This window comes from Tiliqua scincoides, chromosome 4 (assembly GCF_035046505.1).
Source record: "Tiliqua scincoides isolate rTilSci1 chromosome 4, rTilSci1.hap2, whole genome shotgun sequence".
Classification (NCBI taxonomy): Eukaryota; Metazoa; Chordata; class Lepidosauria; order Squamata; family Scincidae; genus Tiliqua; species Tiliqua scincoides.
Window position 1 is genome coordinate 248,235 of NC_089824.1, and position 14,481 is coordinate 262,715.

The 14,481-nt window shown below is 59.2% G+C and overlaps 1 protein-coding gene across 15 annotated transcripts in view; it reads right to left on the reverse strand.

Annotated features, from left to right (window-relative positions):
• Positions 1-14,481, reverse strand: part of SCRIB (scribble planar cell polarity protein) — a 78,882-nt gene that overhangs the window by 43,105 nt on the left and 21,296 nt on the right. For 14 of the 15 annotated variants that reach the window (XM_066626477.1, XM_066626473.1, XM_066626472.1 and 11 more), the window contains exons 10-20: positions 14,198-14,397; positions 12,677-12,843; positions 12,466-12,593; positions 11,994-12,119; positions 11,373-11,621; positions 4,300-4,602; positions 3,362-3,424; positions 1,720-1,809; positions 1,524-1,601; positions 579-893; positions 213-293 (exon numbers count right to left, since the gene is read on the reverse strand). In XM_066626477.1, the coding sequence (XP_066482574.1) occupies positions 213-293; positions 579-893; positions 1,524-1,601; positions 1,720-1,809; positions 3,362-3,424; positions 4,300-4,602; positions 11,373-11,621; positions 11,994-12,119; positions 12,466-12,593; positions 12,677-12,843; positions 14,198-14,397 (1,800 nt within the window). The remainder of the gene's footprint in view (positions 1-212; positions 294-578; positions 894-1,523; positions 1,602-1,719; positions 1,810-3,361; positions 3,425-4,299; positions 4,603-11,372; positions 11,622-11,993; positions 12,120-12,465; positions 12,594-12,676; positions 12,844-14,197; positions 14,398-14,481) is intronic. The other variant, XM_066626474.1, reaches the window with a different exon arrangement.

The following is a 14,481-nucleotide window of genomic DNA, read 5'->3' on the forward strand; positions in this document are numbered from 1 at the left end:
GATGAAGAGGAGCAGAAGGACAGCAACAGCAGGAACAGGAACCTCGGAAGACAGTCACCCTGCCCTGGCAGCCCCCCAGACCCACCCCATCAGAGCCCAGACTTCCAAGGAGACACTTGAAGGAGATCCAGGGACAGCTGCGGACAGAGCCCCGCAGTGCAGCCCCTTCGCCCCTCCCTCCTCCCAAGTCCTCCACCCCCACAGAGACTCACCAGGATGACCCTGTCGCCCACACGCAGGGTCCCGTCCCGGTGCGCTGCACCCCCCTCTGCAATCCGGGAGATGAAGATCCCCTGGGGGAAGGCGGAGCCCACAGTCAGTCCGCTGGAGGAGGCTGCCCAGGGGTCAGCCTCCCCCCACTCTCCTGCCCACTCTCAGGCAGGCAGGCAGGCGTCAGCAGGGAGCCAAGAATAGGCAGCCAGGCAGGGACAGCCTGTCTCCAGCAGCCTGTCCGTGCCAGCCCTGCGCTCAGGCAGGTGGCTGGCCAGGACCCAAGCCCACTGCTGCCGCCGCCTGTCAGCAAGGGACTCCTGGGCCCGTCAACTCTGGCTGTCGCCTGGGCCAAGCACCCCCCTCACCGTGTCCCCGGGCCGATATGGGGTGGAGCCCTTGCCCCCAGCTATGCTGAAGCCCAGCCCTCGCTCGTTCCGCATCAGGCACGTGGACAGCCTCTCCAGAGGAGGTGCTCCCTCAGGCCGCTCTGGAAAGCGCAGGCCCCCACGGCGCTCCCGCGGGCTGTAGTCGTCCTCAGGCCGCAGAGGCGTCACTGTGATGGCGTTCTCAGGCTCTACCATCCGCTCCCGCAAGACCGTCATGGAGACGCTGCTGCCGGAGCCCCGCAGCGCCTCAACTGCCAGGTGGTGCTCGGCACAGTGCAGCAGGACTCCGTTCACCTGGGGGGGCAGGACACAAAGGCAGACTCTCCTCACCTGCCTCCCCACGAAGACAAGCACCACAGCAGCCCTGGAACGGAGCTCGCGAGGAGCCCCCCCACCGACCAGACGGGCAGGAGGCAAGCGCAGCCACCCCCTCCTCGCCCCACAACAGGAACACCAAAAGGCAAAGAACTGCCTCAAGCAGGAAGCCTGCAGGCAGGCAGGCAGGCAAGCCGTGCACAGACCAGGCCAGCCAGCTGGGGCCTTGTCGACACAGCACAGCACCCCAGCCTCCTCCTCCTCCCTCAGCAAGCAACAAGCGAGCAACTGAGGGAAGCTCCATGTTCGCCTGCTGAAAAGCAACTACAAAGGCCCTTCTGCCAGCAGGCCAGGGACGGCCAGGGAAGGCTTCCACAGCTCATGTCCCGCTTGCCTCCTGCAAGGCCCACAGTTGAAGCCACAAGACCTGCCGGCCACCAGGAAAGGCCAGAGGCTCAGGCTCTCTCTGAAGGCAGGTGTGCAGAGTCCCCTCCCAGCACCAAGGCGCCTCTGCAGGGCTTGGGCCAGGCTGGGAAGGGAAGAGGGGCAGAGGCAGCGGGAGAGAAAGGAGAGCCCCCCCCCCCAGCAGCCCTGGCCACAGTCTCTCACTTCTAGGAGCTTGTCCCCAACACGCACTCCTGCACGGGCAGCCGGGCCTTCCTCGGACACGCGGGAAATGAAGATGCCCTGGGGAGAGAGGAGAACATTGCAGCAAGGCAGGCAGCAGGCAGCTCGAACCAGGAGCAAGGCCTGGGCAGGACCTGGGCACCCACCCCAGCTCCTCCAAAAGCCCCCTAGCAGTTACCTCGTCATCTCCCTTGTAGGGAGTTGAGCCTTTGCCCCCTGCGATGCTGATGCCCAGGCCCCCTGTCTGGCGCACAATAGTCAGCGTCAGCTGAAAACAAACACAGGGGAGGATCGGAACAGGCTGGAAAGGTCACAAGAGCAGGTGGCTCATGCACAGACCCCCCCCCCCCCAAGAGTGCACAGGTGAGCAGATGCCGAGGTTCACACACACCAGACGCACAAAGTGGCCAAAGTGGGCCTGGGACAGATCCACAGGCCCAGGCAGCGGCTCTGGAGCTGCAGCATCCTTGGCCCGCAACAGATGCCCCAATGCCCCCCCCCGCCTAACTGAGCCACTGCTGATTGTTGCCCACCCCCCATCAAAGCCAGGAGTGGGAAGCCCAATGGGGGCAGGCGGCATGGCAAGAGGAAGCCCACTCCACACACCCCACCCTGGTGAAGGGGGCCGATGCCTCCTTCTGGCCCAGGGCCTGGCAGCACCCATCACAGGAACCAGGGCAGCCAAAGTTGCCTTCCGCAGACAGCAGCACCTGCAGACACAGTGCAAGAGCGGCAGGAGCAGCCGCAGCCAAAGGGAACTGTGGGTGGGCAGGGAGGCTGGATCAAGCACTCACTCCCACCGCGGCACTAGGAGACACGGGTGGGAGGCCGGACGGAGCTGTGGCAGGCAGGCAGGCAGGCAGGCAGGGTCTGTTCCAAGCCCACCTCGCCAGAGCTCAGAGCTCCGGATTACGAGTGCAACGCTGGTCTGCCTCTGCCGGAGCAGGGGGCAGCCAGGAGGAACCAGCCAGGCAGCAACCCAGAGGCACCAAGGGGGAGAGAGCTAGAGCTCAGCCTGCACAAACAGATGTGGTGCTGCTGCCACTGCCAGGGAAACGGATGCACAGGGACCAGCCACCTCTGGGATGGGGCACGCAGGCGCCATGGAACTGCTGCCAGGGCCCCCGCTCAGGGCTGGCGCCAGACCCCTGCTGGTCAGCCCCAGGCCAAAGGGACAGCTGGGGCCAAAGGTGGCTGCTGCGGCAGGCAGGACTCAGCACCCCTCACAGAAGAGCAGACAGAGAAGGGGGCACCAGAAAGGGTCAGACGCAGCCCTGAGCACCCGGGAGGTGCTTCTGTCCCGAGTCTTCAGCCCTCATAGAGCAGCAGCGGCAGCAGCCGTGTCACCCGCCACTCACCCCACCCCAGCCAAAAGCGTGGAGCCCCCTTGGCACTAGCAAAAGCAACCAGAGGGACAGAAGAGTTGAGGGAAAGTGAGGCTCCTTCCGCAGCAGGCCGCCCAGCTGGCAGCTGGTGGGCAACACTGATCCTCCTGCCTTCCGCAGACAGAAGCCTGGCCAAGGCGTGGGAGTGAGGCCGGGCTGCCACTGGGGAGAGCAGGCCCCTCACCTGGAAAGACGGAGGCCCCACCGGGGGCAGGAGCAGGGTGGGCTCAGTGCACTTTCCCCACACCCAACAGGCAAAGTGGGGCCGAGTGGCAAGTGTGTGCCTGTCCCACAGGCCAGAACTCGGCCACCCACCCAGCTCAGGCATGAACAGGGGAGGAGCTCCCACCGCGGTGCAGACCAGCAGCCCTTGCAAGCAGACCCAGCAAGACACAGGAAAATGAGGGTCATTTCGAGCAGAGGGGCAGTACAGACCTCTTCCTCCTCAACGCGAGCAGGCTCAATCAGCAGATTATTGGCGTGATCAAACGACACCCCCTGTTAGGACAGGAACCAGCAGAGAAGCATGCAGATTAGTGGAGGAGAGCAGGCCACCACCAGAGGCAGACAGGCAGAAAGGCGGGCAGAGGCAAGCCCCACCTTGGCACCAAGCCCCACACCAGAGAGGGGCCTGCCAGGGAGGTGGAGCAATGGACTCCCTCCCACCCACAGCCTGAGCCTGGGGCCTGTTTTTGGGGGTGGGGTGGAGTGGAGCAAAGGCCCGGTCCGTCACTCTGGGTACCAGGCCCACAGAGGGCGAGCACAGCACGTGGCCCTGGGAGGTCTCCCTGGCAGCTCCTCAGCATGGCCGCGTTCTGTGGGAAGGGCACAAGGGTTGCCCTGGAAGCCCTGGGCCAGGGCCTGTCCCTGGAGCTGACAGCAAGCCCAGTCCGCCTGGACAAGAAGCTGCCTCTCATCAAGGAGGGGAACACAACCCCCCTGGCTGCTGAGGTAGAGGCCTTGAACAGGAAGGGGCTGGGGGGCCGCTCCGCCCCCCAACTTCACCTGACTCTGGGCCCTGGCGTCCCACATCCCACAGGGGTCTCCGCCTGCTGGAAAGATCCGGGAGGGAGGGCTGAGAGCCAGCACACAGGAAGGGTGCTCCAGCGTGGGCCTTGCAAGCCCACCCACGCCTACAAGGTTGTATCCAGAAAGCAAGCACGCAGGCAGGCAAGCATGCAAAGACTGAGAAAGAGGACCACCACCCTGGAGAAGAACAGAGCCCTCCAACCAGGAGGGGTGCAAAGGACCAGCGGCAACAGAAGGACAGCCAGACATGGGGGGGGGGCGCCCTGCAGCTGGTGGCTCCTCACCACGTTCACTCCATGGCCCCAAGACAACTGGTCAGGCCTCCCCTGGGCCGAGGCCCCTACCTTGACGCAGGGTGGGGCTGCTGGACTCTCATCCTTGGCCTCCTCTTCACCCCACCCAGCAGCCTCGTCTGCCGGCTCTTCCGTCTCCTCCTCCACTGCCTCTTGGGGGGCCCCCTCCGTGCTCAGCCCCTGCAGGAGGGCCACGACTGCCTCGGGATGTGGGAGCTGAGCAATCCTGAAGTGCTTCTTGTAGTGGGGAGTGTCCTTGCGGATGAGTCGCTGCTTTCCCGCTGGAAAGGGATGCTCCTCTTCCTCCTCCTCCTCGCTGCGGACCAGCGTGTCTTCAGCAAAATGCACCGTGGGCTAAAAGGAAGACACCTGACTCTTCACCGGGGGGGGGGGGCTACAGCCAGTACAGAGCTGCCCCTGCTGGGCAGGCAGGCGGGGCGAGGTCCTCGCCCTGGCAGGAGGACCTGGGAAAGCGGGGCCCTTTCTGCTGCCAGGGCCTGGAGGCCCCGCCAGGCGGGGTTGACGCCAGTGGGACCCAGGGCCTCCAATGCTGGGGGAAGCAGCTTGTTCTATATTCAGTGGGAATGCTCAGGCAGCCAACGAGGTTGGCTTCCCACACCTCCCCCCCCCGGGCAAGGGGACTGAGAAAGAGGCCCCGTACCTCGTTTTTGCAGGTGACGCAGACACAGCAGTTCACATGGAAAGGACTAACAACACTCCCACAAACAGAAGGGCATCCAAACCCCACGCGAAACAGAGAATCTCACAGAGCAGCTGCCAGTGCCAGGAAACGCATTCCAGCATCAAGGCAGCCGTCAGCAGCGTCTCCCAGCAAACTGGGTGAGGGGAAGCCCAGCAGCCACTCAGGAGGGAAGGCCTCAGCTTGGAGGGGCACTGCTCAGAAACAGCAAGTCTGAGGGGCACCTCCCGCCCTGCAGCCACACGCTTGCTCGCAGCACTCGGGCATGCGCAATGCTTCTCTTCCCCCTCCCCGCATGGTTTTGTACATTCATATCGTTTATTATTGACAGTATTTCTACACCGCTTTTCCACGAAAAGCTCACCAAGCGACTGAGCATCTCCAGCCGGTCCTCCTCAAGCACCTTCCTTCAAGGCGGAAGAGCCAAACGCTGCAGCCCTTCCTCGCAAAGGAGGCACCCAGCACCATTTTGGTCGCTCTTTTCTAAAGCAAGCCATTTCCACTGTGCGCAAGTCCTCGCTTGGGACTTGTCCTCCTAAGGGGGTGAAAGGTGCTTGTCGACAGGCACCTGACTCAGCAGGCAACTCTAAGCAAGATGAAGTCTAACAGAACCAATTTTGCCGTTGATTAATTGAGAAACGGAAACAGCGTCTTTCTGGTCACAAAACATCACCAGACTTCTACCTCAAGACCCAAAACACTTCTAATATTACATCACTAAAATAAACGTGAGCTTTCCAGGCTGGAGAAACCCAGGCAGGCAGGGAAGGGTGTGCGGACTCCACACAGCCAGCGGTCCTGGCCAGGAATCCATTTTTTTCCTCATCAACTTTATAATGAAAAGACTTGGAACAAGACAACTGTGAGGTTGTATCCTTGCAGCAAACAGAAGGGGACACAACACTGCAGGTGTGGCCTCACCATCAATTCGTACAACGGCACAGTAATCTTGGCCGTTTTATTCTCCATCTCTTTTTAATGATCCTGAGCACGGAATCGGCCTTCTTCACTGCCACCGCACACTGGGCCAGCACTTTCATCCACTGTCCCCCGGGATCTCTCTCCTGATCCTTCTCAGAACCTGTCAGCATACATGTGAGATGTTGATTTCTTGCCCCAAAGCGAAACACTTTACGCTGAAGCACGTGTCATTTTGCCACCCATTCCCCCCTTCAAAATTCATTTGAGATTTCACCCCTTGGAAATGCTTCGTACAGGGGTTCCCAAACTCTGCAGTGCGATGACCCTCCTGGTGGTGCTGGAGGCCTCTCCCAGCCCAGCAACCCACTCTGCAGGCCTCAGAATGGCCCTCAGGCCGTAAGTAGCTCAGGACATAAGCAGCTCCGCACGCTACTTCAGTTTTCAGAAGCAAGAGGCCAACGAAGTTGGGCCACTTGCCCTGGAGAGGCCTACAGAAGCTCTGGTAAGTCACAGAGTATCTGAAATGGCTCCTATTTGGAGCCAAACCAGCGCAATAGGCAGGTAGGCAGGAGGGCCCAGATCGTGACCCACGTTGCTTGGGTTTGCGACCCACACTTTGGAAAGCGCTGGTTTAGTGTCCGCAAACTTGGCCATCTTGTTGCTTATCGCCGACTCCAGGTCATTTACGAAACAAGTTGAAAAGCACCAGTCCTAGGACAGATCCTTGGGGCACTCCACTTTCCACCTCGCTCCACTGTGAAAACTGGACCCACTCTCTGCTTCCTGGACATCAACCAGTTCCCAATCCATGAGAGGACCTGTCCTCTAATTTCCTGACTGTGGAGTTTCCTCTGCAGCCTTGATGAGGGACCGTGTCGAACTCATTCTGAAAGTCCAGATATATAATGTCCACGGGTTCTCCCGCATCCACATCCCTGTTGACCTTCTCAAAGAACTCTAAAAGGTTCATGAGGCAAGACTTACCCTGACAGAAGCGAGGCTGATTCTCCCACAGCAAAGCTCTGAAGGTCAACTGTCAGGAAGACCCAGAAGGGGTCAGAGCTCCTATGCTGCTGCCCCCACTGTTGAAAGAGTCACCCCACACTCAAACTCCCCCTGCCACAGACAAGAATCCCGCATGTCATGGAAAAGTAAGAATTAGGGCTATTTCACTTTAAATATAAATTGGGAGATTTCTCCTCTCTTGACCTGGGGTGATTGAGCCTGTAACTGGGAACTTAAAAGCATCTGTGAGGCTAAATGAGGAGGAAGGAGGAGTGAGTTATAAAATCTCCCCCACTTAATAAGGTTGGTTTTTCTTGGGTTTGGCAGAGTTCCTCGTTAATTCTTACTTATAGTGTATTGGGGAGAAAGACCTGTTAGATGAAAATTAATGTTTTCTTCTAAGTCTTTAAATGTTTTGTGCGGTTATTGTTTGTATGGTTTGTTATGATTCTGTGCCTTTGTAATACTCTTGTGTTTTAAGTTGATCTATGGAAATAAGTTACCCTTCTGTTACCGAGGTTGGAGACCCTCCCAATCACAAGGCTGCCTGCAGCAGCAGAACAGAGCGCTGAGACTCCTGGGCTGAGCGCTACTGCGGAGCTGCCCGCCCTTCTCACGCTGAAGGACACCACTCCAGGTGTGGCTGGGGAGAGCTCTGCGCAGCTGCTGCCGGGCAGGACAGATAGAGCGCCTGACTCCACTTCCTGTGAAGCACGAGAAGGGCCTGGTGCAGCAGCAGCATTCTGGGCCTGGTGAGCAAAGCGCCAGAGTGTCCTGCAAGACACCCTTCAACTGCCCACAAGTGCAGAATACTGACCTCTCCCCAAAGGGGCTGGGAATACCACTGCCAACACAGTGGCGGCTCCTCTCCTCAGGCTCCTCTCACCTGAGGTGCTCCAAGACCAACTGACAGGGCGAGAAAAGTGGGAGCCCCCCTGAGACTCCGCTGGGCACAAGAGGGAAGCAGTGGGTTCTCTGCTGCAAATTCCTTTCCCTGCAGAAGGATGCAGAGCGGGAACCTCTGGGTCAGCTGACTCTGCACCACAAACACCCCCTGGGGGGCAATCCCGGCTCCTCCTCTCTCTGCACTGCAGGGATTCACACCAGCAGGGAGAATGGCTTGAAGCGCCAAGACACCAATGCTGTCAATTCTGCGCAGGGCTGTTGGGATCAGCAGCAGTTCTTCGTAACTCTTGAGTTAGCTGGCTTAGGGTCACCTTGCAAGTCGAAACAGAACTACTACTTGCAAGTTACCTGTGCTGGCATGAACTGGGCACGTGCCTGCTGGCGAGTCAGTCATGCCCTTCCCACACTGCACTGGATGAAAAGCAGCAAAGGACATTCAATGTGAGTGTGAAGTGCTGCACCTCTGGCAATTTCACATACCCACTCCTGAAGCAGCAACTGTTACCCTGCACACGCCCGGTCTCGTCTGACCTTGGAAGCTAAGTAGGGTCAGGCCTGGTTAGTACTTGGATGGGAGACCGCCTTGGATGGGAGACCGGAGGAAATCATCCGGTCAGGGCAGAGAGCGAAAGGAAAACACCGAGCCAGAGTGCAGCCCCGGGCTGAAGGCAAGTCCAAGCAAGTTGCCATCAGGAAAGGGCTTGAGAATCAGACAGCTAGTTAGACTCTACTTCTGACTGCTGAAGTCGCAGCTGGACTGCTCATCTGACTGCTGCACATCGGGAATTCTGGTTCTGGTCACCACTAGAATGCGACATTTCTGGAAATTCTGAAGGGACGAACTTGGTAAAACACGGAACTAGACGCCATCATTATTTCATGTCAAACCCAGACGTATTTCACTGCTTTAGCAGCACAAAATGAGCCACTCAGCACGTGCAATTCCCCTACTGGGCATATATGTAAAATGTAAAAGTAAGCGTAATGTAAATGTAAGTGTAAAATAATGCACATTGGAGCGAAAAATCAAAACTTTACATATAGGCTGATGGGTTCTGAGCTGTCTGTGACAGATCAGGAGAGAGATCTTGGGGTGGTGGTGGACAGGTCGATGAAAGTGTCGACCCAATGTGCGGTGGCAGTAAAGAAGGCCAATTCTATGCTTGGGATCATTAGGAAGGGTACTGAGAACAAAACGGCTAGTATTATAATGCCGTTGTACAAATCGATGGTAAGGCCACACCTGGAGTATTGTGTCCAGTTCTGGTCACCACATCTCAAAAAGGACTTGGTGGAAATGGAAAAGGTGCAAAAGAGCGACTAAGATGATTACTGGGCTGGGGCACCTTCCCTATGAGGAAAGGCTACAATGTTTGGGCCTCTTCAGTCTAGAAAAGAGGCGCCTGAGGGGGGACATGATTGAGACATACAAAATCATGCAGGGGATGGACAGAGTGGATAGGGAGGCACTCTTTGCCCTCTCACATAACACCAGAACTGAGGACATACATGAAAGCTGAGTGTTGGGAGGACAGACAGAAGAAAATATTTCTTTACCCAGTGTGTAATTAGTTTGTGGAACTCTTTGCCACTAGAAGTAGTTATGGCATCTTGCCTGGATGCCTTTAAGAAGGGATTGGACAAATTTCTGGAGAAGTTCATTACGGGTTACAAGTCACAGTAGGTATGTGCAAGCTCTTGGTTGTAGAGGCAAGATGCAGACTGCTACATGCAGGTGAGGGCACCAGGATGCAGGTTGTGCCTGTTGTCTTGTGTGCTCCCTGGGGCATTTGGTGGGCCACTGTGAGTTACAGGAAGCTGGACTAGATGAGCCTTTGGCCTGATCCAGCCAAAGGGGCTCTTCTTATGTTCTGAAGTTTCAAAGCTTTAGTTTGGGGGCAAGTAGCTGCAGAGTGCCATGCTCCCTGTGACCCTTGGCCTGGCTCAAGTCTAGTTCTTGCCCAGACTTCCAGATTGTTTCTCCAAGGCCACCGCAGGCAGGCGCTGGCGGTTTCTGTCCCTCCAGCAAGGCAGGGCAGCTTGTGGGAGAATATCCATTGCAGCCCTCCGAAAGGACAGGAGGAAAGGCCGCCTGGGTCAGGTCAAGGGGAAGGGGGTGGGCAGCAGGCCTCCAGCACGGCGGCAGCACCCACGAGGTGCAGCAATACCTCTCAGATTGGGTGTCACATTTTGGCCCCAGCGCACCCTGTACTGATTGCTCTTGGCTTCTGCAGACTGCCTGGGTCCCAACTGCACAGTTCCTGGCATTTTGCAGGAGTAAAACATCTTAAAAATGCCTTCAACATTTGAAAAGAAAAATTCTCTGCTCTGCTTGCCGAGCTCCCCATTACTCAGCAGCCCTGCCTGGCAGCCCATTTCGGACCGACAGGAGAAAGGATTCCTCACACAGCAAACCAACCAAGGAACTGACTGCAATGGCATGACGGCTCTCACGTGCCTTTCTGGTCTGCTGGGGGCCCTGCACCCCAGTCGCTGGGGAGCCAAGGGAAGAGGGGCCAATTCCCTGCAGGAGGCTTCCACTGGTGCACCTGGCTAGACAAGCCGGGCGTTCCTCAGTCGGTTCCAGCTGCAGGTCCCTGGATGTTCTCTCAGGGAGGAGCAGCTTGGACCAGCAAAATGGTCCAACCGTCCCTCGCCGGCAGGCTTTCCTCAGGATGCTTCCAGGCAAAACTGGTCAGGATGCCAGCAGGCCCAGGACTTCCAGGTCTCCAGCCATCCAAACTGCTCCACACCCCTTCCTGCAAACACGGAGGCTACTGGAAGGCTCTCACAGCAAACAAGGCAAGCTGCAAATGCTCAACTGCATGGCCATCGGCATCGCTGCGCCCTGGTCTGCACACTCAGCAGACCGGGGGGACGGGACGGGACGACTCCACCCTTTAGACTCAGAACACTCCTCCTTCCACAACGACCCACAGCATGTCCAGGCATACATCAGGCTCTGGCCAGCTCCTTTCCTTCCTGCTTCTGGTACACCCCACCATAACCTGAGCAGGGGGCAGTCTGCTTCTGTGGGGAAAATCCTGGTGGCGCGCTCCCCCCACCTCCTCAGCAGCTTCTGTGTCCAGGTTTTGTTTGCTCGTCTTGCTTTCACTGTTCATGCATAGCTAGAGAGCACTCACTCCAAGTCTTCTCTGCTGCAAACGAGACTTGCACCACATCCACGCACTGCGTTGCTCGGACCTACATTGCTTGCGCTGCAAGCAATGCACCCTGCGGTGCGCATCTTGGAGGCAGCCCCCAGCAGCTGCTGCAAGCACACCAAGCCTCAACACTGTTGAGACCCTTTCAAGTTCCCTTGGGGGGCTTGAGGTCCAGGCGCTGCTCAAGGGAACTGCAATGCCCAGAGGGCCCTCTGCTCTCCAGGAACTGGCCTGTTCACTTTGTCCCGACTCCCAGTAACCTCAAGGGTGTGCGTGCCTGCTTCTTGCAGTGGCTTTGTCTTACTGGTGGCCCTGACAGTGCAGATCTTTGCCCAGGCGTTTCCATGGGAAGGCAAAGCCTGGCTATGGGTCTCCACCCACCCCAGCCCCAGCCCCAGCCCCCCCTTCTCGGCAACCACTGCCCCTACCTCACTGTATCCCTCCTCAAGCTCATCCTCTTGGCCCGCTGGCGATTCCTCCGCCCCAGGGCTGACCGCTGGCACCTCCTCCTCCTGCTGCCGCCACTGCCTCTTCTCCTCTGTCTCTCCAGGCCCTGGTTCCGCCTGTGTGTGCCTGGCTGCTGCTGCCGCGGCCTCCTCCTGGCAGCTGGCAGAAATGGTACTGCCAGAGACACGCGAGTCCTCGCTGCGGCTGGATGCAGCACTCAGCCTCTTCTCCTGGGCAGGACGGAGGAAATCAGGGCGCCCGTGGCAGCCACATACAGCACCATTCACACATGCACACGTCCCCACAGGAGGACAGAGGCACAGTCCCTAAGGGGCAGCCCCATGGCCCTTGAGGCAAGCAGGGGAACGACCAGTACCCGCCCCGTCTGTGCAGGAGCAAGGACGCCCCTCCGGTGGGGGGGGGGGCTGATTAAACCGGGGCAGTCATTCCCCCCTGGAATGGGCACTCTCTCTCCTGGGACAACTGGCTCAGGCAGGCTCCAAGGGAGGCAACAACACACCTGCGTCTTGCACTCGAGCCACCCCAGGGGTAAGACCTCCCCCAGTCACTCTCCATTGCCTTCCACTCGCTGCTGCCCTCACCTCTGAATCAGGAGAGTCCCTCTCGGCATTCAGCCTGGCCGCAGATGCCTCGCTGCGCCGCACCTCCATCACCTTCTTCATGACCTTCAGCTCACTCGGGTGGGGTGTTGCCCTGCGCTGCAGACCCTATGAAACGGGGAGTGGGGGGAGAGAAGACAAGGGGGGAAAGGGAGTGGGCGCAGTGAGGGGTCAAGGTGGGAAGGGCCGCAGAAAGGTGCACCCTCGCTCAACGGGGCAGAGAACAGCAGTGCAGCAGGCCTGCCTCTTGGACCACTCGAGCAAATGCCTCCACTGCCCGACACCTCTGTGCAGACACAGCAGGGCAGGGAAGATGCGCCCACCAAACCGTCCTGGCCTTCCCAGCCAACACCACACTGCAATGCCCGAGTCGTGCAGCCAGCCCCGGGAAAGCAGGGCAGCGGAAGACCCCGCCTCCCAATTTGTCCTTCTGCCACCCCCACCCTCTCATTACCCTCTTCTCGGCCCCGGCTTCCTCCTCCTCCTCCTCCATCTTGGGTTCATCCACAAACTGGATCACGCTGACCCGATTGAGGTTGGTGTCTGTCCAGCTCTCATCCACACTGTTCTGCAGAAGGTTCTCTGCGAAGGAGAAGACAGTGAGGGCGTCTGAGGAGCCTGCAGGCCCACCTGCAGTCTCTGCACCCACAGCCCCCTTTGCTTACCTAGGCTGGGCGAAGGCTGCTGAGGCAGGAGGTAGCAGGTGAGCACCTTTTCCCCCGTCTTCTCGTCGTCCTCCGTCTGGAACTTCAGCATCGGCTGCGACTGGTTCTCGGCCAGCCAGAGGGCCTTGAGGTTGAGGCTGGTCAGGGCGAAGGGCAAGTGCTGGAGCCTGAACAAGACAGCCACGGATCACAAGGGGGGGGGTTGGCGGCACTGCTTCCCCACCATCAGGCGCAAGGCTCCATGAAGCAAAGCCACAGGGCAGGATGCTGGGTACGAGGCCGCCACACTCGGAAAGGGCTGGAGGCCCAAGCAGTCCACAGGAAGTAAGGGAGGGAGGGAGGGAGGGACAAAGGGCAGCCTCCATGCGCCTGGCCCCCGGCACAGCCCCTCCACAAACCACGCACTGCGGGCAGCGGAAGGGCCTCCTGCTGACAGTGCGCTTCTCTGCCCTAATGGAGACTTCCACATGGCTGCAGGACCACACACACCAGGCCATGAATGTGCAGCAGGAGCTGGCGCAGCCCTCAATGCTCACACGTTTCCAGGGGTGTTCCTGGCTGCAAAAGGTATGGGCTGGCACACACACCCCTTCTGCAGCTGTTTGGCATTGCGAACGTGCTGTGACGCCACTTCAGGACGTTCAGCAATGTCATGTCACTGCCAAGCGCCCGGGCTGCCAAGCTCTGTGAGAACGCTGGTTGTCCACCAGCAGTGGAACTCAGAAGGGGCCCAGAGCGCAGGACTTCTCAGGGGCCACCAGGCAGCGCAGCGCCAGCAAAGGCGGGACAACACCAAGGGAGACCCACAAGTGGAGGCCCCCAGAAACCCTGCCCCTCGGTCACAGAACCCCCCTGCAGTCTCGACTAGACGGATTCCTTGTTCCTGGCCCCCAGCAGAGCCCCAGACCGCTTCCTTCTGGCTTAGTCCTGCCCCGACACTGGGGGGAGGGGTGGGTGGCTGCTATTGTGCACTTCTCTTCTTCAGGCACCTGTCGGCGGCTTGACTGCTTCAAGGATGAGTTGCCAGCCACCTTGACCCTTTGGTTGTCCAAACAGCCAAGTGGGACAGGGATGGTTTCAAACAGATCCACTTGCTCCCATACAGGCAGCACACGCGCCCTGCGCACATACAAGTCCCCAAGGGCCCACTGGCCCCCCACCAGCAGCGCACAGCCTCCCTCTCCCCCAGATCTCAGGGACTGATGCGGCTCTTCTGACCAGTGGGGAGACTCTTCCAGCCTCCCCCAGCAGCCAGAGCCAAGGAGGCCTGCAGGGAGCAGGGGCTCTTGCAGCCACGGACAGGCTCACCCAGCTAGAAGCAAGGACTCTGCTCAACGGGCAGGAGGAGCTGCCACAGGTGGGGCCTTCACTCCACAGCCGCTCCGTGGGGGAGGGCGGCTGAGCTGCTAAAGCAGGGCCTGGACACCCTCTGCAACTACCACAGAGCCGCCCGTGGCCGGGTGGAGGAGGGGGTGGGTTTGCTCCCCAGAGGGCAGCAGCGGGTCAGCACGCAGGGCTCACCTGTTGCCCGCCACATCCAGGACGTGCAGCTCCGTGGTCCTGGCCAACTCGGGGGGCAGAAGCTCCAGGCGGTTATCCCGCAGGGAGAGGACGTTCAGGCTGCTGCAGCCCCCAATCTCTGCTGGGAGGGCTGTCAGGCGATTCCGGTCCACGTTGAGGTTTGTCAGCTTGGTGAGCTTCCCCACGGCCTTGGGCAGCGACTGCGAGAGGGGCACAGGGGTTAGAGAGGCCCCCCGTGGCTCCCAGACGAAGGGAAAGCAGCAGCAGAGCCCCAGCCGAGAAGG